The 27,193-nt window shown below is 41.4% G+C and overlaps 1 protein-coding gene across 2 annotated transcripts in view; it reads right to left on the bottom strand.

Annotated features, from left to right (window-relative positions):
- The window catches only part of CPAMD8 (C3 and PZP like alpha-2-macroglobulin domain containing 8), a 68,662-nt gene that overhangs the window by 10,930 nt on the left and 30,539 nt on the right, over positions 1-27,193 (bottom strand). For both annotated transcript variants that reach the window (XM_064734391.1, XM_064734392.1), the window contains exons 26-41: positions 26,830-27,006; positions 24,754-24,835; positions 22,887-23,043; positions 22,380-22,454; positions 19,653-19,818; positions 16,327-16,413; positions 15,298-15,434; positions 14,822-14,977; positions 14,401-14,463; positions 12,840-13,072; positions 8,167-8,254; positions 3,387-3,461; positions 2,721-2,826; positions 2,527-2,637; positions 1,036-1,251; positions 458-532 (exon numbers count right to left, since the gene is read on the bottom strand). In XM_064734391.1, coding sequence (XP_064590461.1) covers positions 458-532; positions 1,036-1,251; positions 2,527-2,637; positions 2,721-2,826; positions 3,387-3,461; positions 8,167-8,254; positions 12,840-13,072; positions 14,401-14,463; positions 14,822-14,977; positions 15,298-15,434; positions 16,327-16,413; positions 19,653-19,818; positions 22,380-22,454; positions 22,887-23,043; positions 24,754-24,835; positions 26,830-27,006 — 2,004 coding nt within the window. The remainder of the gene's footprint in view (positions 1-457; positions 533-1,035; positions 1,252-2,526; positions 2,638-2,720; positions 2,827-3,386; positions 3,462-8,166; positions 8,255-12,839; positions 13,073-14,400; positions 14,464-14,821; positions 14,978-15,297; positions 15,435-16,326; positions 16,414-19,652; positions 19,819-22,379; positions 22,455-22,886; positions 23,044-24,753; positions 24,836-26,829; positions 27,007-27,193) is intronic.

The following is a 27,193-nucleotide window of genomic DNA, read 5'->3' as shown; positions in this document are numbered from 1 at the left end:
GAGTCCTTGCAGTGGTTTGGGCTCTTGTCAGTTGTTTGTTGGAACACATTACATCAGCCTGGCTTTCAATGGGGTCTTTCCAGCTTAATAGTGGAAGAAAAGATCACAGAGAGTGTGTTGTTCAAACACAGCAAGGCTGAGAAAATAGGAGGGTCAGTTGTCCACTCCTACAAACAATTATCTAAATCCTGCAGGTGCTGAGCTGGGCAGGATTCCTGCATGATTTCCTGGAAGGAAAAGGACCAGGAGAGCTGTCTGAATACCTCTCATCCTCAGCTTCCCTGACCTCTTCATCTTTTTTCTGATTTCTGAATATTCTATCTTTTGTATAAGATGGAGAAATTCAGCATTTTTATTTAAAATGTGCTTGAGAGCCACTCGTACTTAGTACAGAGATAGGATAAACTTTAACCTTATTTAAGAAAGCCTTTGGATAAATGCAAAAGTATTGCATTACCTGCTGGGGTCTGGGGAACACTGGGCTGCTCAGCTGTGTGGGAGTGTGTCTCCCTTTCTTCTGGCAAGTTCTTGGCTGCAAATACAAAGAAAAATAAACTCATTTGTCACATAATTCGTTAATAATGCCTCTCTAGTAAAGGTTTGCATTTCCAGAGGCGGTGCAATCAGTTCCCTGATACACTACACACCTCGAATGCCCATGCAGAATCTCCAAAGCATGCTACATTTAATGGATTTAATTTTTATCCAGAAATAGTCACTTCAGATCAAACAGTATCACCCATTTTCTCTTCAATTCATTCTGACCGGTAAAACATGTATCCATGAGAACAGAAAACCAGTTTTTTCAAGCTGAAAAGCAGCTGCCCTTATCCCTTAATCTATATACTGTATTATCCCTTAATCTACGTACTTTTGCTGTACTATGAACAGCAAAATAATAGCACAGAGCAAGTTCTGAATCAGAGAACTCTGAATCCCTACCACACGTATGGAATATTAATTTGCTCGAATGACGGTTTGTGACATCCAGCAGGTGGATCATGACAAAAAAAAAGGGAAGGAAACGAAACCTACAGGCAGAAGAACACTGAGACATGGGCATCTGCTCTATCCTGGTGTTGTTCCTGCAGGATGCCACCTCCATCTGGCAGTGGTTGGGGTAGATGAGGCCGTCGGAGGCGCACACGGGCTCGCCGTCGTAGCCGCAGTCCCGCGAGCACAGGCACTGCTCGAAGTGCTCGTCCTCCAGGCAGCCAAAGATGTTGTGGCAAGGGCCAGAGTGGACAAAGCCTGGGGGTTAAACAATTCCCAGTCAGTTCTGCGCAGCACAGGGAGGGTGGAATGGAAATAGTTCACTGATCGTTAAATTTCGTGTTGAATTCTCAAAGATTTCTAAGAGGAATTTATAAATTTATGAAGTTAAAAGCTCTGGGAACAAAGTTGTCTTTTTGAAGGAGTCATGGTGCAACAGCTTCCTGACTTGGGATAAAGCAACTTTTTTTGGCCACAGAGCATGGAAAGGAACAACATTTTCTGGGGCAAATTATTACATTCATGGATGTATGAAATTGTCCAATCTTCCTACAGTTAATTGTGGAACTCCACTGCAAAGTATTGGAGAGAAAGAAAACCAAATTGCATGGTAAGAAATATTAGAGAGAAAGCAAATCAAATTGCATGGTGAGGATTTTTTACCTCCTTATTTACTGACACATCTCCCCATGTGTAGGTTCTTCCAGAATTAAACATTTTATCTTTCCTCTGAAATAAATCAGTCGCTTTAGTGCCTGAAGAGCACTGCTCTGTTTGTCCTGAATTTAACACTGCAACCCCCCAAACCTTTGTGAAATTTCCACTAACACAGAGAGGGAAACACAACATTTGTCTAAATATAATTGATAATATTATATAATATGATATAATAATATATACTTTTATATATTCATATATAAATATAATAAAATTATATTATTTTGTTATACTGACACAGAGTGTGAAACACAACATTTGTATAAATATAATTTATAATATCATATAATAATATAAAATTTTATATATTTATATAAAATATAATATAAAAAGGATATTTTATTGTACTAACACAGAGAGGGAAACAACATTTGTCTAAATACAATTTATAATATTATATAAATTATATAATAATATATAATTTTATATATTTGTATATACATATATTATTAAAATTGTATTATTTTATTATACTAACACAGAGTGAAACACATTTGTCTAAATAGAATTTATAATATTGTATAATAATATATAATTTTATATATTTGTATATACATATATTATTAAAATCGTATTATTTTATTATACTAACACAGAGTGAAACACATTTGTCTAAATTGAATTTATAATATTATATAATAATCTATATTTTATATATATAGAGATTATACATATGTATTTATTTTTAGATATTTTATATATTTATATACAAATATAATATAAAAATATTATAACTCAGAATAGAAATGCTCTGAGTTCAGAACAGTTGTGGGTCCCATTTTTCCTAAAGATCTGTGTGGTTTTGGGGTTACTCACCAACCCACTGGCTGGCTGAGCTTTCCACCTCGTTGCAGGTTGGGCCATCACAGAGCTCCCTGGCCAGGGGGCTGTTCTCACTCACGTTGTAGAAACGAGTGGCTTCAAAAGCTGCAGCAAGGAGGAGAAATCACAGCTGAGCCTCCTGCCTGGAGATCTGATCAATCAGGCATCAAAAGGAAACAGGCACCAACCTGGCTCGTAGTAATCGTACACCTTGATGGGAACTGGGGCTGTTTTCCCCACTATGTGCTCTCTGAAAGCTTGGAACTTCACACAGGTCATGCACTGGCTGGGAATCTGTGAGAAATGGGGTAAAACACTCAAAAACTACGCTTGAAAATGAACACAGCGTGTGCCCCAAATGCCAAGCACAAAGACACCTCCAATACTCCAAATACAAGGACAGAGATAATGAATAAAAACCAAGCAGGGTGAACCAAACCAGGATGCTTTGCTGACCTTTAAAACACATTTTTGCCACAGACATTCCAGCTGTGTTCCCTGGCTTGCCCACAACCACCAGACAATTTCCTGCTGCTGAGCAAGCCAAGAGAGATCTCACCTTCCACTCTCAGCTCTCTGCTGGGAGATCTAAATTATTCTGCATTTAGCACTGAAAATCAGATTATTTCAAGGCAAAAATCTAAGTGGGCTGGAGGGAATCACCTGCTCTGTTATACTTTGGTTTCCAAGCAAAACCAGAACCCCACCTGCAGCAAAAGAAGCTCAAGCAAAAATCACTTAAATCTGCAGGGTGATCCTCACCCCTGAGGGATCCCAACCCTGCCTGTGCCTCATCCCCTGCTCATTTGCCTCTCATTAAAATCCAACATAATTATAAGAAACAAAGCCATTACCTCATCAAAATAAAACAGGACTTTTCTTCCATCCACTTCATATCTTTTTAACCCAATTTGCTTGTTCATCAATAACTGTGGGCAAACAAAAAAAATTAAAAATCATTGTGTTCAGTTTAATCTCATTTTATAGAGAACAGGTAGAAGTGAGAGAATAAGATTTCAAACTGCTTAGAAAACTCATCAGACACTAAACTCCAGGGATTTCTTCTACTGGAAAATGGAGTTTCCATAAGAGAGGGAAAATGCAAAGGGATTGAAATTGCTGCCACATGGCTGAGGGGAAAAAAGCCACTTCTGAGTCCTGCTGAGGAATTCTTGCAAGAGACAGAAAATGCAAATAAATTGAAGTTGCTGTCACATGACAGAGGGGGAAAAGCCACTTCTGTGTCCTGCTGAGGAATCCTTGCAAGAGAGGGAAAATGCAAATAAATTGAAGTTGCTGTCACATGACTGAGGGGAAAAAGCCACTTCTGAGTCCTGCTGAGGAATCCTTGCAAGAGAGGGAAAATGCAAAGAGATTGTAGTTGCTGTCACATGGCTGAGGGGAAAAAGCCACTTCTGAGTCCTGCTGAGGAATCCTTGCAAGAGAGGGAAAATGCAAATAAATTGAAGTTGCTGTCACATGACAGAGGGGGAAAAGCCACCTGTGTGTCCCTGCCTGTCCTGGTGAGGAATTCTGGCAAGAGTGAGAAAATGCAAAGAGATTGAAGTTGCTGTCACATGACTGAGGGGAAAAAGCCACTTCTGAGTCCTGCTGAGGAATCCTTGCAAGGTGCATCAGCTGAGGGCTCCTCCTTATCCCCCTGGGACTCTGCTGCTGCCTCATCCATGATCTCACCCAGCAGCTCCCAGATTGTTTTCAGTGCCAAGGCTCCAGCAAGACCCCAGAGACCCCAAACCACTCAATGAAGTCTCTTATTTATTTTACACCCCTCAGACCACCAGGGAATCTCCCTGGGTATTGAAGGTCCCCTCCTCCCAGCAGCTGAAAAATCCAAAACATTCTTCTGCCAGGAAAATTAATCCTCCCATTTGAGAAGAGCAGCCATTTGAAAGAGCCCCAGGCACCCTCCCTTTGACAAATGGGGTCAGGCCAGGCCTCTGCTCCTCAGCTTCTCTCCCTTCCAGGCCCCAAATTTGGAATTTGGGGTCTGCATTGTACCAGGCAGGCCCACAGACCCACTTTTTATATTTTTATCCTTTTTATCTGCACACCATCTAAGGGCACTTCCCACATCTCCAAAACTTCATTTTCAATTTTCCAAAAGTTCCTCCCATGATTTCTGCCCTTGGAACATCTCAACACTGTGATTGTCCTGCCTGATTGAGCATTACTATTTTGATAATTTGTATTAAAATGCATCTGGCATGTGGAAAATACCTAATACTGAAGCTGGGGAGGATGAGGGTTTGTGGAAAAGGGTTTTTGTGTTTTAATCAAAGTTTGGAGAGCCAAGATAGGGCCAGAGCACTCTATTCTATAATTCTATTCTCTAAACTGTCCTATTACTTCAACCTCTGTTAGACAACCCTATTTTTAAACATATTGTTGTGGGGGTATTTTGTGAGTTTTTGTTTGTTTGTTTGGGTTTTTGTGGGTTTTAGGGGGTTTGTCTTTGGTTTTTTTGGTGCTTTTGTTTTTGTTTCCGTTTTGTTTTTATTTTGGTTTTAATGTTCTTAAGTTACTTTAAGATCGTAGGCTAAAATCTCTGTGAAAATGAGAACAAATAATTATAATTATTATTATTTTCATAATTATAATAATAATTATTATGAATAAATCTAATAATTATTGTATATAATAATGTAATATTAATATATCTTATATATATCTTAAGTTACTTTGAGATCGGGCTACAATCTCTACAGAAATGGGAACAAATCACTATAATTATTAATTTTTCATAATTATAATTTTCATAATTATAATAATTATTATCAATAAATTTAATAATTCTTCTATACGATAATGTAATATTAACATATATTATTATATATATCTTAAGTTACTTTGAGATCACAGGCTAAAATCTCTGTGGAAATGGGAACAAATAATTATAATAATTATTATATATTATGATATATATATTATATAGTATATATCATATATACTGTATACTATATAATATATAATATTAATTATAAAAATAATTACTACTAACAAATATTGTAATGATAATGATAACAGTAATAATAATAACTACAATTATAATTTAGAATGACACAAAACAAGCAGCACTGCTTCTTTCTGAGCACTGAAATTTGCCCAAACCTGCCACCAGCAGAGTGCTCCAACTTGTAACCCCTGCTCCTCCTGTAACAAGCCAAGCACCATCTCTTTAAGCCCCCCACAACATGGAAAGGGCCAATTTAATTTGTCCTTATAATTTTAGGGCCCTGCTGGTGGCTGTTTTCCCTCAGCAGTCCATGGCTGCAGACAGGACTTTTATGAGGGCCTGGAGACGCCGGCGCCACCGGGAACTGCTGGGCTCAGCTAAAAGTGCATTTTTCTGCTGGGGTTTGATCTATCCCAGCCCAGGGTGACCTCCTGACCCTGTCGACATCCAGCATTATTAGGAGGATTTGTGGTGGGCTGTGCACAGAGCCCTCATTAAGCACAGCTGCCCTGGGGCTGCACGTGGGGCTGCTCCAGGCCTGGGCTGAGGGAAAATGACAAAATGCCAAAAAAATGCCAGAAAATGCTGATTTACAGCCCAGCCCCTCCACAGCAAGGCAGGGAAAAGAGAGCAGGGACAAAGGTGGGACTTGGCTGTACTCAAGGTGGGGTCCAAAATACATCAGTGAGTGAATTCTGTGTTGGGACTTTGATAGCCATGAAGAAATCCCAGCATGGTTTGGGTGAGAAAAGACCTTAAAGCCCATCCAGTGCCACCCCTGCCATGGCAGGGACACCTTCCACTGTCCCAGGCTGCTCCCAGCCCTGTCCAGCCTGGCCTTGGGCACTGCCAGGGATCCAGGGGCAGCCCCAGCTGCTCTGGGCACCTGTGCCAGGGCCTGCCCATCCTCACAGGGAACAATTCCTGCCCAATATCCCACAAAAATCTCCCCTTTTTCAGTAGGAGCCATTCGCTGTGTCCTGTCCCTCCAGGCCTCGTCCCCAGTCCCTCTCCTGGAGCCCCTTTAGGCCCCACAAGGGACTCCGAGGTGTCCCTGGATTTTCCTCCTCTCCTGCCAGAGAACAATTCCCACCCCATATCCCATCTAAATATGATTTTTTCCCATCTAAATGGGATTTTTTTTCCCATCTAAATTTCATTTTTTCCAGTGGAAGCCATTCCCTGTGTCCTGTCCCTCCAGGCCTTGTCCCCAGTCCCTCTCCTGGAGCCCCTTCAGGCCCTGCCAGGGGCTCTGAGCTCTCCCTGGAGCCTTCTCTTGTCCAGGTGAGCACCCCCAGCTGTGCCAGGGAACAATTCCTTCCCAATATTCCATCTAAATGGGATTTTTTGCCATCTAAATCTCACTTTTTCAGTGGGAGCCATTCCCTGTTTCCTGTCCCACCAGGCCTTGTCCCCAGTCCCTCTCCAGCTCTCCTGGAGCCCCTTTTAGGCCCAAAGGCTCTCAAGGATGCAAAAGTTTTACACCTCTTCAGTTGAACAGTCCTTAAAAAAAATAAATCTTTGCAGCATAAGAACCCCAGCAGTGAATGTTCCACAAAATGTAATGAGTTGTAATGAATGGAATACTCCCACAAATATAGAGCAAAGCTCAAGATTTCAGTTCATCTGCCCTGAAGGGCTGGCTGGGCACGAGGCACATTCTGTCCACCTCAGCTTGGCTGCAAGAAACACCATGTTCTCCCAGAGAGAAGGGAAAAAAATAATAGAAAGGGCAAAAAATTCCAAGACACAGAGCCTCCAAAGAAATGGGATCCAGATGTTGGAGATAACACAGCTCACTAAGCAGCCATAAACAGCTCCTGTTAGAGCACATTTGCACCTCAGCTTTTCCAAGGGCTCTCAGTTAATTACTGTGCACTGGCTCAGGAAAGCCTTGGCTTGGCCAGGCTGGGTTTGCTCAGCCTGCTCTGTTGCCTCATTTCAGAGAGATTTTTTGACAAGTGGAATCTCTTCCTCCCCTTTCCCAATTTTAATTGCATTTTTTCAGCGGTGCTCTGACACTCAATGGGCTCTTCTTGCATCTCAGAGGGAAATCCTCCCAGGCAGAGCTCCACATCTCAGCCCTGCACCCCCATCCCACTGATACTATTGATCCTATCCCATCCCATTGATCCCATCCCACCGATCCCATTGATCACATCCCATCCCATCCTACTGATCCCATCCCACCACACTGATCCCATCCCATGCTACTGATCCCATCCAATCCTACTGATCCCATCCAATCCCATCTGATTGATCCCATCCCATTGATTCCATCCTATTAATCAAATCCCATCCCACCCCATTGATCCTATCCCATCCCATTGATTCCATGCCATTGATCCTATCCCATCCCACCGATCCCAATCCCATCCCGCTGATCCCATCCCACTGATCCTATCCCCATGGATCCCACTGATCCCATCCCATCAATCCCATCTCACTGATCCTATCCCATCAATCACATCCCATCCCATTGATCCCATCCCATCCCATGGATCTTATCCCATTCTATTGATCCCATCCCATCCCATGGATCCTACTGATCCCATACGAATCCCATCCCACTGATTCCATCCAAATCCCATCCCACTGATCCCATCCCATGGATCCCAATCCCATCCTACTGATCCCATCCCATTGATCCCATCCCTTACCTGCTCCAGGCTCTCAATATCTGCCCGAAACCCCGAGAACAGAGGCACTTCCAACACAGCCATGTTTGAGGATCCAGAGTGCAGCCATCTTCCCATGGGAACAAAAAGAGAGAAAATGGGAACAAACTCAACATCCATGGACCACTCAGAAAGGAGAAACCAACTCCAGAATTTAAAAAAAAAAAGTCATATTAAAAGGCTCTCCTTGTTGAAGTGCTTTGGGAAAGCCACAAGTTGGTTTTTAAAAATCCTCTTTTCTGCTTTTATTTAACAAAATGATGCCCAGCTCACAGGGTGTAGGAGATGTCCTGGAACACAGAGGCAGAAAAGCAGAGGGATGCAGCCACCTGTGGGGCTGATTGCTTTACCTTTCAATTAATCACTGAGAAAATACACCTGGGAAAAGGAAATAAACGTTTGGAGCAGGAGAAACTTCTGTTCCACCCTCAGAGGAGGGCTGTGGATGGACTGTGGTGGGAGAGGGATGCTCATCCCCAGCACCAGGCAAGGTGATTCAGTCCTGGGCTTTCATAAATGCCTTTTTCACCCCTGGCAATGAGAAAAGGGCTTTTGCTAACGAGTCAGCAAAGTGGTGTTAAATCACTGCCTGTATCATCCTCTAGAGTACAACTGAAAACTGAGAAAAATCTCTGAAACTGAGTTGTTATAAATGTGCACAAAACCCCCACACAGAAATGTGTGGAGAGAAGGGCTGTTGGGGCAAAATCTCAATTTTGCCACACCCCAGCCCAAGGCTCACAGTAGCATGAGGTGGCTCTGGGTGAGGCACTCAGGGCTCCCAGAGCCATTAAACCTCCTCAATTCCCATCTAACTCCATGCTCCTCTTGGTAATGGGCATCAAAACATGCAAGAGCATGCAAAGTGTATTCAAACAGACCCACACTCCCAAATTAATCATCCAGGATCCCTCAATTCCCAAATAAATCATCCAGGATCCCTCAATTCCCATCTAACTCCATGCTCCTCTTGGTAATGGGCACAAAAGGATGCAAGAGCATGCAAAGTGTATTCAAACAGACAAATAAATCGTCCAGGATCCCTCAATTCCCAACTAAATCATCCAGGATCCATCAATTCCCAAATAAATCATCCAGGATCCCTCAATTCCCAACTAAATCATCCAGGATCCATCAATTCCCAAATAAATCATCCAGGATCCCTCAATTCCCAAATAAATCATCCAGGATCCCTCAATTCCCATCTAACTCCATGTTCCTCTTGGTAATGGGCACAAAAGGATGCAAGAGCATGCAAAGTGTATTCAAACAGACCCACACTCCCAAATAAATCATCCAGGATCCATCAATTCCCAAATAAATCATCCAGGATCCTTCAATTCCCATCTAACTCCATGCTCCTCTTGGTAATGGGCATTAAAAGATGCAAGGGCATGCAAAGTGTATTCAAACAGACAAATAAATCATCCAGGATCCCTCAATTCCCAACTAAATCATCCAGGATCCCTCAATTCCCACCTAAATCATCCAGGATCCCTCAATTCCCACCTAACTCCATGCTCCTCTTGGTAATGGTTATCAAAACATGCAAGGACATGCAAAGTGTATTCAAACAGACCCACACTCCCAAATTAATCATCCAGGATCCCTCAATTCCCAAATTAATCATCCAGGATCCCTCAATTCCCATCTAACTCCATGCTCCTCTTGGTAATGGTTATCAAAACATGCAAGGGCATGCAAAGTGTATTCAAACAGACAAATAAGTCATCCAGGATCCCTCAACTCCCAAATAAATCATCCAGGATCCTTCAATTCCCATCTAACTCCATGCTCCTCTTGGTAATGGGCATTAAAAGATGCAAGGGCATGCAAAGTGTATTCAAACAGACAAATAAATCGTCCAGGATCCCTCAATTCCCAACTAAATCATCCAGGATCCCTCAATTCCCAAATAAATCATCCAGGATCCCTCAATTCCCACCTAACTCCATGCTCCTCTTGGTAGTGGTTATGAAAACATGCAAGGGCATGCAAAGTGTATTCAAACAGACCCACAGTCCCAAATAAATCATCCAGAATCCCTCTGCCCGCATCTCCCCAGCCTCTGTTACACATCACAGCTCTGTTTTCCACCCTGGGCTCTCCCCAACCCTCCAGCAGTGCCCCAGGGATGTCACTGGCCATGACAACATTTCATCACATCCTGAGAACACCCCCAGCTCCAAAATAGCTCACTTGTCATCCTCAGCTGCACTCCTCTCCTCACACTGCCCCAGCAAGATGATGGTGATGGAGCTGAGAGCATCATTACAGGGAGAAGGGGAGGAAAGGAAGATTTCGTTTGCTTTTGTTTCCTTTCCAAGCTATCCATCTCCCTGCACTGGGCTTCCTTCTCAAATTTCTGCCTCAGCTGCAGCAATTCCCAGGGCAGGAGTGTCAGAGCTATCAGCAGAGGGGTTGTGCTGATGCAGGGCAGCAGGAATTTGATCCTCCCCCCAAAACAGGCTGAGGGCTCGGGCAGGGGGAGAGGAGGTTGGCACAGTGACACTCGGGGGCAGTGCCTGTGCCACAACACAGCCCCAAGGGCAAGTTTGGGCCAAGGAAAACAAATCCCAGCTTTTCCTGGGGCCCTGCAGCTCTGCAGTCCCTGTGTGCCCTTGTCTCTGCAGGAAGGAAGGGACAGAGGCTGATAGGGGAGCCAGAGTTTCCCATTAAGCCCTGATAAGGCAGCACAATTTTCCATTTCCATCTGAGGCACTCTCTGGAGTTCTCCTGTTGGAGAGAAGCAGCACCTGCCCTGCTCCTGGTCACAAACATGAAATTAGTTCTGAATAATAAGTCAGTAATATTTATAAAACTATTGACACAATTAAGATATTAGTCAACCAGCTGAATTTACCTTGCTCTTTGAGAGTTTTAAGAAAATAATCCAGAACTTTTTCTTTTCATCCTTATACAAGCAAATCACATCACATTTGTAATATTCAGGGTTTGGAGAGGCAATAATGAAACTCAGTGATAACATTTTTCTTATTTCTCTAACTTTGCCACACACTTAGCACTGAAAAGATCAAGAATGACCTTGGAATGACTCTGTCCTACAATCCAAGTGGTGAAAATAATCCAGAACTAAAGGCAAGTCAGGTCTTAGATCTGTGTGAGCTGATTCAGTCTCAGCATCAGCTCTTTCCCCTCATTGGCAAAGCTTGAAATCTAACACAGCCCCTGAGAATTTTGGGGCTGTAAGTATTAGTACAGTTCTCCAGATCATCTCTTCTTCATGGCCTGGCTCAGTGGTACTCTGGCATTGATTAAAAAATGTGCTAAAGATTGACAGACAACACTATTATATATATATATAATATATATGTAATATATGTACAATATATAGCGTATATATCTATATACATATCTATATATGTATATAGATATATACACTATGTATAATACATATATTTACAAACTAGATTATGTATATATGCAAAAATATAATATATTTATATATTATAATATATTATATATTATATGTATTAAATATTTACTACTATTTATTATTAATATATATTAAATATTTTAAATTATATATTTATAGAAATTAAATATTTATATAAAAAGGAGGGCAATAGTAACTTTCTGCTTTTTTTTTTCTTTTGAGGAAAAAGAAAATTGCTTCTGTAAGAACTGTGGATTTCTAATAAAAAAGGACTTTCCTGATGATGGAGTTTCTGTACCACCTTTGTCTGTCCCCGATACCCCTTTGGTGACAATGCACACCAAGAGCTCATTGACGAACAGGACTGGCATTTCCTACCTGGTGCAGGTCTCCAAGGTATATACACTATAAGTAATACATATATGTACAAACTATATTATGTATAAATATATAATATTTATATAAAGAGGAGGCCAGTAGTCAATTTCTGCCTTTTTTTTTCTTTCGAGAAAAAAGAAAATTGTTTCTGTAAGAACTGCAGATTCTTAATAATAAAGGACTTTTCTGATGATGGACTCTCTGTATCACCTTTGTTTGTCCCCAGAACCCCTTTGGTGACAATGCACACCAAGACCAGCAAACCAAGAGCTCAGTGAGGAGCAGGAACAGCATTTCCTACCTGGTGCAGGTCTCCAGGATATATACACTAAAAATAATACATATATTTACAAACTGTATAATGTATAAATATATATTTATATAAAGAGGAGGCCAATAGTCAATTTCTGCCTTTTTTTTTTTTTCTTTTGAGAAAAAAGAAAATTGTTTCTGTAAGAATGAAGGACTTTTCTGATGATGGACTCTCTGTATCACCTTTGTTTGTCCCCAGAACCCCTTTGGTGACAATGCACACCAAGACCAGCAAACCAAACATTCTGTGGGGGGCAGGAATGGCATTTCCTACCTGGTGCAGGTTTCCAGGATATATACACTCTATATAATATAGATATATATTTACAAACTATATTGTGTATATATATATCAATATATAATATTTATATAAAGAGGAGGGCAATAGTAAATTTCCGCTTTTTTTTCTTTTGAGAAAAAAGAAAATTGTTTCTGTAAGAATAAAGGACTTTTCTGATGATGGAGTCTCTGTATCACCTTTGTCTGTCCCCGATATCCCTTCGGTGACAATGCACACCAAGACCAGCAAACCAAACATTCTGTGGGGGGCAGGAATGGCATTTCCCACCTGGTGCAGGTCTCCAGGATGACTTTGTACTCTCGGTGGTCGTGGTCAGAGGCCGGGTCCTCGTCGTCCCCCAGGGCCCTGTCCCTGTGCAGGGCTCCGGGGCGGCGCTCAGCGCCCGAGCGCAGCGGGGCCGGGGCCGGCAGGGGCTGCTCTGCCTTGGGCTCCTTCAGGTTCACCAGCAGCTGGAAGGCTGGCTTGGCTATGGGATCAGGCACGTTGTAAGTGACATCGATCTGCAGCGGGAAAAGGTGGGGAAAAATAATCTAATCAGGGTGGGTTATTACAGCTCCAATGTAATCTGTCACAGGCATCTTTTATGGAAAATCCTTTCCTTAGGATTTTTTCTCCTGAGAAGCTGGGAGGCCTCAGGAACAAAATGTAAACAATGGTTATCTGCTGCTGTGGAATGCAGCAGGTGGATTTGTGATTGGTCCCATAGAGTTGTTTCTACTTAATGGTCAATCACAGTCAGCTGGCTTGGACTCTCTGTCCGAGCCACAAGCCTTTATTATCATTCCTTTTTTTCCTATTCTTAGCCAGCCTTCTGATGAAATGCTTTCTTCTATTCTTTTAGTACAGTTTTAATATAATATATATAATAAAATAATAAATCAAGCCTTCTGAAAGATGGAGTCTCATCCTCATCTCTTCCCTCATCCTTGGACCCCTGTGAACACCGTCACAGTAATCCAATGTAATGTCAACACAAAAAAGTGTCCACAAACACCCAGCACAGGCACAAGATCTCCTCAGAAGGGGAGGCAGCAGAGGATTCAGCACATGTGGCAATCACATATCCTCTGAAAACAAACAGAGACATCGTTCCCTCCCAGGATTTTCCTGGGAAGCTGTGAGAAAGTTCAGAGAAGAGAATGAGAAACAATTCTCATCTCCATTTGCTGCACCTGTTGTTGTGCACATGTGTTATGGAGATTGTTTACCAAAGGGTGATTTCTTAATTGGACACTGGACAGTGTTTGAATTGATTGACCAATTAAGTTAAAACTGTATCAGATAGTCTGCAAAGGTTATGAGTTTCTTAATAGCATAGTATAATATAACTTAGTAAAGCAATTGATCAGGTAATTTCTTAATTGGACACTGGATGATGTTTGGATTGATTGACCAATTAACTTAAAACTATATCAGACAATCTGTAAAGGTTATGAGTTTCTGTATAGTATAATATGATATAGTATAGCTTAATAAAGCAATTGATCAGCCTTCTGCAATCATGAAGTCAATGTTAATTATTGGAGTCATGGAGTCAATGTTAATTATTGGAGTCATGGAGTCAATGCTATTATTCCCCATTCAGGGGGAATTGTTGTTACAATAACACACAGTTCTGTCTCTATCTAAGCTCTACCAGAGCTTACATAGACATCTCCACATTCACTTCCCAAATTAAAGCAGCACCAAGAGTTATAGGATTATTTGGAGAGAAATTCCAAGTGTAAGTCCTTCCTCGCAGCAAAGTGGGATTAGAAAAGCAGCAATCAGGCTGTGAGGTGAGAGATCATCTCCTGCCATGCCTTCTCCAGCCCCATGACAAGCTCACCTGCATCAGACAGCATCCTTCACCCTTGGCACTCACAAACAGCCCTGTTGGAATACTGGGGATCTGGGGAGAATGCACAAGACAAGACAAGGCACTCAGAGTGGAAATGAATATTAAATTTAGCTCTATTTTTTACAAAATACCTTTATAAAGGACATGCAGAAGTGAAGTGAGCATGGCTGAGTCTCTTCACCACCTGCACTTCCAACAGCAGAGACAAACAGCAGCACAAAATCAACATCAGGCATTGGTTATGGTGAAAAATGCCTTTAATTAGGAGGGCTGCCTCCTTCCCAGCAGAATCCAGGCACAAACCCACAGAAAGTCCCACAGTGCTTAACTTCTGCTTTTCCCATCACTGATCCAAGTCCTCACTCAGAACCTGATTGCTTTAAAAACCTCCCTGCTCAGAGCCACCTACCACTGCAGTCTGAAGGACTTTTTTATTCATCTTGTTAAGCTCAAAGGTCTCCTGGTAGTCCAGGTTTGTGGAAGCCAAGGAAATGGTCAGGTTGACTCCTCCAACATAAGAAAGGATGGCATATTCAGCCAGAGCCTGCAGGGCCACACAGGTGTCCTGGGGGCCAGAAGGGGGAGAAATCAGAATAGTGAAAAAGGAGCACAGCAAACTTCCAAACAGCTCCAGCTGGCAGAATCTCCCTTATTAATTCATATGGCAAAAGAAATAATCATGTTTTGCTCACTTTTCCTGTCAAAGGTGAGGACAAACTCTGGGTTCCTTTTATTACCAGTCTGAAGAGGAAGCAGCAAAGAGCCCTGGAAAGTTTTCCTTCTTACCAAAACACAAATAATTTCTGTCAGGAAGATGGAAACTCCACATTCCTGAATCAACTGCCAATGCATCCATCCCAGGTACCTTTTCCAGGGGCTGCCCACCTGAGTGGAGGAGAATCCTCCCAGTGCATTCCTCTGCTGGGAGAGCCACTTGACCACAGGGAGTGCAGAGGCCACGTCTCCCAGGAGTGTGTAGGTCAGAAGGGCATAAGATGTCATTTCCACCTCTGCAGAAACAACTGAAAGAGGGGTGAATTAAAAAAAAAAATCAAAATACCACGTAGATGTGAGAATCCAGGTCTAGAGATAGTTCTATGATATATTTATTAACTGAAAAATAATTCTAAAAAGTTAAGAGGCTGTAGAAGCAAACACAGGAAAAGGGAAGTTAAAAATGTTTGCACCCAAGGTGCTTCACCTGCCTAAAATATCTCTGCTTTCAACAAAAGCCTCCCTTCAGGCAACAGATAACCAAAAATGAAGATATTTACACAATAAACTCCTTTTTCTTGACTATATCTCACGAGTAATTCCTCTCCCACTGCAGTTCTACTCTGCTGCTGCCCTCACTGTTGTCCTGCCCCAGAGATTTTCATACAATATCCAGTCAGATCCCTCCTGAGCATTGCTGCACCCAAATCAATCCAAAGAGTCAATGGCTTTAAGTGGCTTGAAAATCACAGCATCATTCAGTTTCTGTGGCTTTGACAGCCCAAGTGTAGAAAAATCAGCTGAAGAATCAGTGCTACAATCCTTAGGTTCATTTGAAAATACATAGATAAACAGCTCTAAAATTAAATTTATTTGAATTCCCTCAGATTTCTGTTTTGAATTTTTACTCCCTGACAGAAGAGTGAGAACCACTTGGGATTCTGTCTCTATAAAACTGAAAGCTGATGAGAAATCTGGGGCTGAAAAACCTGTCCTGTCTGAACCACATCTTGCTCTGTCACTCATTTATTCTTTCAGCACCACGTTACCAGCCTTTCTGAGCTCTCTTTTCCCTGAACCCTTCCCTGACTGAGTGACAATTTCAAAATACCTTATATTTTATAAACAATTCCCTGCAATACATGCAGGCTGGTTGTGGCAGCCCCTTCCCTTTTCCCTGCCCTGCGGGTTCCCCATTACCTGATTGAGAGAGTCCATCATTAAACCCCATGAAGGTGTCTTCATCAGCCACAAGGGTTCCTGTGAGGCTCCAGTGGGTAAATCCATCTGGGAGAAGAGGGCACAGGGACAGGGCTGTTATCAGAGCACTCAAATCCGACTTTTGCTCCTTGCCCTGAGCTCCCTGTCCCTCTTTTTGGACACCCAGTGCCTGGGCAAGGAGCTCCTTTGGAATGACAGAGATAATTCAATGCAATCCAATGACAGAGATAATTCAATGTAATCCAATTCAATGAAATCCAATCCAATAATTAAAAAAAAAAGCAGGTGATTCTTTAATTTTGGATTAAAACACACCACCAGGGAGTGTGAGGTGTTACAGGGCATTGCAGAGCCTCTGAAAAACTCAAAATCATTCTGCTAGTTTGGGATCTGAACTGAACACCAGGGCTGTGGCTCTGATCTCTGTGTGGGACACTCACTCATTAATTGGTCCCCTACAATTCAGGATATTCTCTGATTTTGCTGCACTTGCCTCCCTTCAGCATCAGCCACATGTGTGGAGCCCTCTCCAAAGAAAACCAGGAGCACCCTTGCCTTACAAAGCCGAACTGTGCCACCTTGGGTTTGTATGAAAATCTTGCCTCTTTATTTTTTAATTTCTTTTCTTTAAATCTGGATTTTTTTCAGTAGATTTAGAGTTTGTCCTGTGGGTGTTCCTCTTCTGACAGGATTTAAAGGATCCTACCAAGGGTCTGATCCTAAAGAGGGCACAAAGGAGCTTCATGGTAGCCCAAATGTGCTTGTGAAAGGAAACTGTGATGATTTCCACATGAACACAAATGTTATCACTTTAGAGAGATGGGATTGTTCTGCTTTTATTTTTCCAAAATCAGCCTCTTTCAGTGAAACTGTCAGTGAGGAATCCTTGATCCTCCAGATCTCGTCCTGTCCAGCAGCTCAGATGATCCAGGCTGTGTTTGGATGGTGTGGGGGCAGAATAGTGAAGAACACAGGAACACAACAAACTCCCAAACATCAAATCTCCCTCATTAATTCAATTCTAGAAATTTGAACCATCAGGTTTTGCTCCCTTTTCCTCTCAAAGGAAACTGTGATGATTTCCATACAAACAAATGTTATCACGTTAGAGAGATGGGATTTTTCTTCATTTTTTTTTCTATTTTTTTTCTTCATTTTTTTCCATCTTTTTTTTTTTCAGTGAAAGAGGCTGATTTTGGAAAAAAAAACTGGCTCCTGTCAGTGAGGAATTCCTGATCCCCCAGGTCCCATCCTGTCCAGCAGCTCAGATGATCCAGGCTGTGTTTGGATGGTGTGGGGGCAGAATAGTGAAGAACACAGGAACACAACAAACTCCCAAACAGCAAATCTCCCTTATTAATTCATATGGCACAAAGCCCATCAGGTTTTGCTCCATTTTCCTATCAAAGGAAACTGTAATAATTGCCATATGAACACAAATATTATCACTTTAGAGAGGTGGGATTTTTCTTAATTTTTTTTTCCCAAATCAGCCTCTTCCAGTGAAACTGCAGGACCTGTCAGTGAGGAATCCCTCATCCCCCATCCTGTCCAGCAGCTCAGAGATGATCCAGGCTGTGTTTGGATGGTGCAGTGAAGAAAACAGGAACACAACAAACTTCCAAACAGCAAATCTCCCTCATAAATTCAATTCTGGAAATTTGAACCATCAGGTTTTGCTCCCTTTTCCTATCAAAGGAAACGGTGATAATTTCCATACAAACAAATGTCATCACGTTAGAGAGATGGGATTTTTCTTCATTTTTTTTCCATTTTTTTTCTTCATTTTTTTTCCATCTTTTTTTTTTTCAGTGAAAGAGGCTGATTTTGGAAAAAAAAACTGGCTCCTGTCAGTGAGGAATCCCTCATCCCCCATCCTGTCCAGCAGCTCAGATGATCCAGGCTGTGTTTGGATGGCGTGGGGGCAGAATAGCGAAGAACACAGGAACACAACAAACTCCCAAACAGCAAATCTCCCTTATTAATTCAATTCTGAAAATTTGAACCATCAGGGTTTTGCTCCCTTTTCCTATCAAAGGAAATTATGATGATTTCCATACGAACACAAATATTATCACTTTAGAGATGGGATTTTTCTTTTCTTTCTTACTTTTTTTTTCCCAAAAATCAGCCCCTTTGAGTGAAATTGTCAGTGAGGAATCCCTCATTCCCCATCCTGTCCAGCAGCTCAGATGATCCAGGCTGTGTTTGGATGGCGTGGGAACAGAATAAGGAAGAACACAGGAACACAACAAACTCCCAAACAGCAAATCTCACTTATTAATTCATATGGCAAAAAACCATCAGGTTTTGCTCCCATTTTCCTATCAAGAGGAAACTGTGTTCTGATCCTAAAGAGGCACAAAGGCTTCATGTAGCCCAAATGTGCTTCTGAAAGGAAACTGTGATGATTCCACACGAACACAAATATTATCACTTTAGAGAGGTGGGATTTTTCTTAATTTTTTTTTCCCAAATCAGCCTCTTCCAGTGAAACTGCAGGACCTGTCAGTGAGGAATCCCTCATCCCCCATCCTGTCCAGCAGCTCAGATGATCCAGGCTGTGTTTGGATGGTGCAGTGAAGAACACAGGAACACAAGAAACTTCCAAACAGCAAATCTCCCTCATTAATTCATATGGCAAAAAACCCATCAGGTTTTGCTCCATTTTCCTATCAAAGGAAACTGTGATGATTTCCATACGAACACAAATATTATCACTTTAGAGAGATGGGATTTTTCTTCTTTTTTTTTCCCCAAAGTCAGCCTCTTTCAGTCTGTGTTTGGATGGTGTGGGGGCAGAATAGTGAAGAACACAGGAACACAACAAACTCCCAAACAGCAAATCTCACTTATTAATTCATATGGCAAAAAACCCATCAGGTTTCGCTCCATTTTCCTATCAATGGAGGAAACTGTGGTTTCCTGATCCTAAAGAGGGCACAAAGGAGCTTCATGGTAGCCCAAATGTGCTTGTGAAAGGAAACTGTGATGATTTCCACATGAACACAAATGTTATCACTTTAGAGAGATGGGATTTTTCTTCATTTTTTTTTCCCCAAATCAGCCTCTTTCAGTGAAACTGCAGGACCTGTCAGTGAGGAATCCCTCATCCCCCATCCTGTCCAGCAGCTCAGATGATCCAGGCTGTGTTTGGATGGCGTGGGGGCAGAATAGCGAAGAACACAGGAACACAACAAACTCCTAAACAGCAAATCTCCCTTATTAATTCATATGGCACAAAGCCCATCAGGTTTTGCTCCCTTTTGGCCCTCCAAGGCCCCCGTGAGGCCCAGCAGCCCTACCTTGTGTGATGGCCATGCTGTTCATCCTGCGCAGCGTGGCAGCGGCGCTGGGGCTGTGCAGCAGGGTCAGGGCGTAGGCGCTCAGGGCGGTGGTGTAGGGATCCTCTGCTGAGTACAGGTTGGACTCCAGGAAGTGTTTTGCTTTTTCTACAGCTGTTCTTTCTTCCTACATTCACAGGGGAAAGAGCCCAGGTAGATGTACCGGTCTCAGGAGTTAGGGTTGCTTTATTACTTGTTAAATTTAAAAAAAAAAAGGCAACTTTTAGCATTCACATTGTCTGAAAAAATCCCCATTTTTCTCATGGGAAGCTGAGAAGCCACAGAGAAAAGGAAAACAATTCTTATCTCATTTGCTTCTCCTCTGTTTTGCTCATGTGGAATGTGTCTGGGGATTGTTTCATTGGTTTCTGGTGTGAAGTAATTTAACTCTTTTGCCAATCAGTGCCAAACTGTGTTGGGACTCTGCAGAGAGTCACAAGTTTTTAATTATCTTTTTAGCATTCTGTGAGTATCCTTTCTATATTCTTTAGTATAGTATAGTATTATAAAGTAATAATATTCTTTTATACAATATAGTATTATAAGAGTATATATTATAAATATAGTATAATATTATATATTATACTATATAATATATATTATAATGTTATATATTATAATATAATATATGTTATAGTAAGTAATAATATTCTTTAATATAATATAGTATTCTTTAATATAATACAGTAATAATATTCTATTATTACTATATTATATTAAAGAATATTATTACGGTATTATATTTAATTCTTTAATATAATATAGTATTATAATATAGTATTATAAAGTAATAATATTCTTTAATATAGTATTATTCTTTAATATAATACAGTAATAATATTCTTTAATATAATACAGTAATAATATTCTTTAATATAATATAATATTATAAAATAATGAATTAGCCTTCTGAGAACATGGACTCAGATTCACCATTCCTGCCTCGGTCGGGACATTTCCCAGCAAATACAACAGCAACCAAACAAAAACCACCAACAAAATCCAAACAGAAATCCACACAATCAGCTCAGAAAGATACATTTTGCTCTCTGCAGAACAGCATGGACACTTTGAGAACACGTTGGACACCCTGAGAAATGCCAGGCATCAAAAATTCAAAAAAAAAAAAGTGAAACAAGCAGAGTGAGAATGATTTAGGTTAACTTTTAGACACATTTTTCCTCCCCTAAAGCTGGAGAAATTGTGTGCCCTGCAAGGCAGCAGATGAGCAGGGCAGGGTGAGCTCGGGGCTGGAGGTTTGATTGTGCTCCTGACACGTCTGGCAGACGCCAGAGGATAATAAAGGCCAAGGTTCCCAGGGGTCCCTGCAGCCAACAAACATGTTTTATTAACTCCCCCAATGACCTCACCACGCAGGAACGTGGCTCTGATAATTTATAGAAACAATTTAATTGGACTTGATGTAATTTGGTTTCCTTTGATTTCCCTGTGGCGCTAACCTTGCCCTTCCTCATTTCCTAGCTCAGATCATTAGGAACACTCACAAATCTCCTCTAGGAAAAGCATCAGAACGCACAGAAACTGCACTGCTGGGGCTGCCCTGCCACACGGAGCATCACAGGGAGGCAGGAAGCTCCTCTGGGAGCTCTGCAGGGTTTTCTCGATTTTTAATAAGGTTGAAAGCTTCCACTCCAACAAGGACAGGGCTTAGGGGGCATCTGCCTGCAGCAGCAGCTCTGTTTTATTTTACTCTTCAGGCTCCACAGGGATGGGTGAGGAGCGCTGAGGTTATCAGAGGTCCTGAATGGGCACTGGCTGCTCTGACACTGCACAAACTCACCAAACCCAAACTGTGCCTGAATGGACCCTTGTTTGTGTGAGAGATCTCCAAAAGATGCTGCAGCACCCCCTGCACCTCCTCTTTTCACCTCCCAGGCCACCCCTGCCCTCTCCCCTGGCTATCCCATCTGCAAGGGAGCATCTTCCCAGTCCTGGCCAGTGGAATGTGCCACCACAATCTTATCTAAACACCTCCATCCTAGTGAAGCTGCATGCTGGCAGAAACACATCAGAGGGCAGGAGCACTGTGTTAGCAGGAGTTTTAAGGAGGAATCCCAAAACCACCAGTTATACTGGAAAATTGTTTTTTTTTTTTCCAGTGGAATTGGCTGTTCCTACATAGCTGCTTCTCCTTTTTTGCAGTGCTCCTGCAAAGAACAGCAACATTTTTCCTCGAGAGCCCTGAATCCAGCTCAGAGCAGGAGCTCAGCTCCCCAAAGGCTCTGTAATCTGACAGCAGTAGCATTTTGGCCGCTGCAGCCAAGCCAGACCACAAGAGCTCTCAGGATCCCCAAGTTAAACTGCTTTTAGCACCAAGCCAGGATTCCTGAGCCCCTGCAGGCAAGAGAAGAGCAGGATCAGCACAGGCTGCGCTCACAGCTTGAAGCTAAGAGGCAGAAAAACTCTTTTTGCAGTAATTTCTGGGAGAGGCTGAGGGATGGGGCTGCAGGGGAGAGTTTTGCTCTGCTGGAATAATCATGAGCTGATGGCTGAAGGGTGTGAGACCACCTTGAACAACTTCAGAACAGATTCTTTAACTTCAGAACAACCCAGCAGCCTCCCCTTCCCTGGATGCTGTCAGAGAGCACAGAACCTCTGGAGGCAAACAGCGGCAAAATGAAGATTTTATAAAGAAAGGACAGAGAGAATTTTTGGAGCTTTTGTTACCTCAGAAGTGACACCTGTTTCCAGAAGAGATGCAACCACATAAGCTGTCAGGGAGATCTTCCCATGGATCCCACCCTGGAAGGGCAAACAACACAAACCACTGGATGAAAACTACAGAAAAGGACACTGGGGAAAAAAAACCAGAATTTGAAGCAATCCAAAGGATGTGTTAGAGCTGGAGGAGAAGCTGAAGCATCACCAAATTTCTTTTCCTCGCACACAAGGAGTACAAAATTTAGGAACTCAAGCCCACATTGGTTAGAGCCAGCTGTCCCAGGCCTGAGGACTCATTTAATGCAGGATTTTGTAAGATTTCACACCTTGATTTCCATCCTCTGGGGACACAGCCACATTCTGATGGACCTTTCTGAACTGGAATTCCTCTGATTCTCCCTGCAGCATCCCAGCCTTTCAAGTGCCAAATTCACATTCCAACTGCACCACTTCATGCCCTGATAATAACTCTTAAATTTTTCTTGCTGCAAGTTGATCCTGGGTGGGTTTTACCTGAATATCCTTGTTCAGTATCCTGCCCATAGCAGGGAAAGAACCATCTTCTTTCTGGTGCTGGATGATCCAGTCTTTGGCAGCTGAGAGTTCTTTGGGGTCAATGAAAATAAACCCACGGGACTGAGCAAAGGACTTGAGGACAAAAGCTGTTAACCTGGAAAAATGAATTCATCATCTTTACTGAAAAAAAACAAATTCAGATTGAAGTGTCTGTAAGGAAAAAAATTATATTCTTAGAAAGCATAGATTGAAAAAGATCTTGTTGGGAAACACTAAATATTGTTGTTAAAACCTCAATAACAATAAATTATTGAGGTTTAATAATTATTAAATCAATAATTTAATAATGGGACATAAAATCACCTGAACACTGTCCAGGCTTTGGATAAGAAAAGGATTAAAGGGCAACCAACTAAATTGAAAAGTAGAACTCAAAGGTGTATTTGTCATAATTATGCCACACTCTGAAATAGTTATTTTTTATCCCAAATTATTAACGTTTTTAAGCAAAGAATTAATATTTTACAGTTAAGAATCAACATATTTCTCATAAGAAATCCAGATCCTCTCCTCAAGCCTGAAGCTGTGTTCCACTTTATACAGAATTAAGACTTCAGAAAGCACCAGAAGTGTTTTTTTGGAATTCTAAACCTCTGACAGCAAGTGTGAGCCCTGGCCAGCTTGGGGGATTGAGTCATTGCATTTACAGGCCCCTGAGGAATGGGAGGGTAGCAAACTCTGCTGCCTGGCAGGGGATTTTTGGAGTGTGGAGTAATTCTGTGTCACCACATTTCCCATCCAGGCACTGGGACATGCTGGGGCTGAGGTGGAAGCTCCCTGTGTTATGGACACATATTATAATATTGGCTTTTTGCAAATATTAAAATGGATTTTATGTGTGCGATGTTAAATAACTTTGTTATAAAGATATACATTTTATTTCTGTTGTTAATCAAGCTTAATGAAAGTAGCTGATTTAAGCATGCTTGTGTTAAAATGCCTGCTTGGATGGGAAAAGATCCAATAAAAATATAAGATAAATAAAAATATAAGATAAGATCCAATAATAATATAAATGAAGACACCTGCTACAGAAATGCCAACAATCAGCACTCACTGACTGAAGACAGTGAGGACCAAAGCCCAGAACTAAAAATTATAATAAAAAAAGACTAAAACCACAACCAAGGAATCCACATACTCTAAATAAGTAGAACTAAGAAGGAGACACGCTAAAACATTCATAGAATATGTAAACTAGTATAGAGAAAAAAGTTTATGAATATACAACAAACTGATGTCAGAGAAAATGAATTTAAGGATTTTCTCCAAAGATCAGAAGGACCACAGTGCACAAACCCATCCTGTTGGTACAAGAATGTCTTTGAGGGGTTTTGGGTTGGTTTTGGTGGATTTTTTACCTGACAGAAGCCTCTGCTTCAGGTAAAATCCCCTTCCCTAACAGAATCAGGTGCCTAATTATCCCTTAATTGCTACTCCAATTGCAGATATGATCCCTAACTACAGCTCTGTGCCTGAAACCTGCACTAATTAGCAGATTTAACTCTCCTAACTGCTCCTGAGTCCTGAATCACACCAGCTCATGCAGTCAGAGCCCTCAGCAGCACTGTACAGCAATTCCATAGAATATCACTGAATATTTCTGAGTATTATTGCATTATTTCTGCTCTCCAGTGTGTGTGATACCAGAGAAAAGCTGGGAAATCACTCCTCTTTCTCAGCCCAGTGTATTTTTTCTTGTTTCGCAAACACTTAGCCCTTTTCTAACTCAGTTTTAACTCAGTTTTAAGTAGTTTGAGCTCAGTTTTTAATAGTTTGGGCTCAGTTTTAACCAGGCACTCACCACATGCTCCCTGAGGAGTCCCTCTCCCCAAAAGCACTGTAGGAGCCATCCTGCCTCTTGTAGGTCAGCTGGCGCTGGTAGCCTGCAAAGAATTGGGGGAAAAGCAAAGAAATTAGAAAAAGAAAAGAATTGGGGAGTGCAAAACCTCCTCACACAGAGAAAAATGAGTGTTTAAAGTGAATGAAGGCTCAGAACATCTGGAACATGTGTAAGGGATTCTGCTGCCCCGAGGCAGCTTCTTATTCTGTGTATTCTGTGTATTCTGCCAGCTCTGTGTGCACTTTGTGCAGAAATCTGCTCAGGGTAACATCTGGGACACTGCAAACGCTAAAAATCTGACACTTCTCTGGAAAAAAAATGCATTATCAAAAGGTTTTTTACTTCATCATGCAGCCACTCTCCTTCCATTTTACCTCCATTTACAAATGAAAAAGGTTTTGCCTGTGACAGTACAGCTGGGTTCTGGCTTTTCCCAAAGCTGTTGCTTGGAACAGCTTTAGGCAACATAAAAACAACAAACAGCTGTGGCCTCGATGCATGTGAACACCTCCAAGGCTTGCTTTAGACATCATTATTAACATTATAATAATTAGGTGAATAATTAAGGTGAATGCTGAAGATAAGAACTCCCTCCTGGAACATCTTCTGAGGCTGAAAATGACAAAAAAAAATTGTTCTTTCTACTAGGAAAATGATTTATCAGACCTTTTTGTCTATAGCCATGCTCATCCCCAAAAAAATGAATTGTATAAAATGTGTATTCATCCAGTTTTCCCCTGTTCACTTGTTTGGTTTTTATTTTTGTGGGAAAGTATTAAAAATACTGACTGGTTTAGCCCAGGCCACTTCAAAAGAAGAGGGAATATATGGGAATTATTGGCATTTATTATCTTTTTATCCACGATGGATGCTCGAGGGATGAAGGAGTTTTCTGGCTTGGTAAATCACAAAAGCAATTCTAGAGTGAGCATTTCCCATCCAAACCTTACATTTGGCAAAACTCCAGCGAACACAGAAGGGTTTAAAACTCTTGGGAGTTTCCTCTGTAAGGGTTAATTAGCAAACAGGGTTTGGAGCCAAAAACCTGGAAGGTTTGCAGATTCATAAAAAGAAACAAAAGCAAATGATGTTGCAAAGGAAACACTGACTCGGGCCATTAACAAATTCCCTTTGCCTCACTGCTCCCAGCAAGCCCAGAAAATTCCAAGTGAAATGAGCGGAGCCAGGCAGAGGAAGCAGAGCTGGGCTCTTGCTGCTGAACACAAGAAATATCTCACATATTACATTTTATATTTATATTTTCAGAGGAGAACCACCTAACCCTGTCACCTCTGATTTCATGACATGACTATTGTCTGACTCATACACAAGAGAGCTTTGTCCCTTTGGGTCACTCTGGGTTTTTAATGATCTCTGAATTCTTACTTGTCCTGAGAATTATTGCACTTAGTTATAAAACTATTCTGCATGTGGCTCTTCCCAAAACAAATGCTGAGAAGAACAGTGAAAAAAAAACAAAATAAAAGAAAACAAAAAAGGTTATTTTGAGTTGCTTGGTAAAGTAGGACTGAAAGGACAGATAACCAAGAGCCATGTAATGAAGGATTTTAACTACTTTGGATACTAAATTTTGATTTTTGGTATATTATTCTATTACTAAGAAAATATATATATTCTATTACTAAGAAAATACTACTTAAAAAAAAATCCAGAAAAGAGCCTTAACTCTAGTATCTAAAGGTTTGAAAAGAATTTATGAATAAGGCAAACCCCCTAAATATATAGATTTTCACTAAATCTCATTTTCCTTTACTTTCTATAATGTTTAAACATAGAAATCAGCTAAGGAAAAAGAGATCGAGATAAAGATGAATCAATAAATATCTGAATAGGAGTTACTGAAGAGAAACAGATTAACATCTTGCCATCAAAATCTGTCAGACTCTGAGATTATCCTGCAAGAAATGATGAATCCTCATCACTTGGGCTATTCTCGATCACAAAAAGTGACATGCAAAGCAAAACTATGAATTCAAAGCCTTTTCTCCAGCTGTGAATTTAATTGTGCTGAGTTACCTTGAACGAGGTAATCTGTAGCCTCAGCCTCCACCTCGTGGCTGAGCTGCTTGGTTTTCTGCAGGTATTTCAGGACAAAGACATTGGGGGCAAAGTGGATCATGTTCTGCTCCCCGCAGCCAAAGGGCAACCTCAGCAGCTTGTCCAGGTTGTTCAGGGTGGGACCCATCACATCTCCTGATGAGAAACAGGGGAATTGGTCAGGACCAGGCAATTTAAGGTTTCCTTTTGGTGTTTTTTGTGGTTATCCCCCAGCTCACTGCGCTAATATCTCCTGGCTACCCCAAAGCAGCTTAAATAAACCGTGAAAAATGGGAAGTCCTTCAGCTGTTAAGTCCTAGCCCTTCAATCTCTTGTTGGATTA

The sequence above is a fragment of the Zonotrichia leucophrys genome, chromosome 28 (assembly GCF_028769735.1).
Source record: "Zonotrichia leucophrys gambelii isolate GWCS_2022_RI chromosome 28, RI_Zleu_2.0, whole genome shotgun sequence".
Lineage (NCBI taxonomy): Eukaryota > Metazoa > Chordata > Aves > Passeriformes > Passerellidae > Zonotrichia > Zonotrichia leucophrys.
The sequence above is the reverse complement of the archived record's forward strand: the minus strand, read 5'-3'. Positions and strand labels throughout refer to the sequence as shown.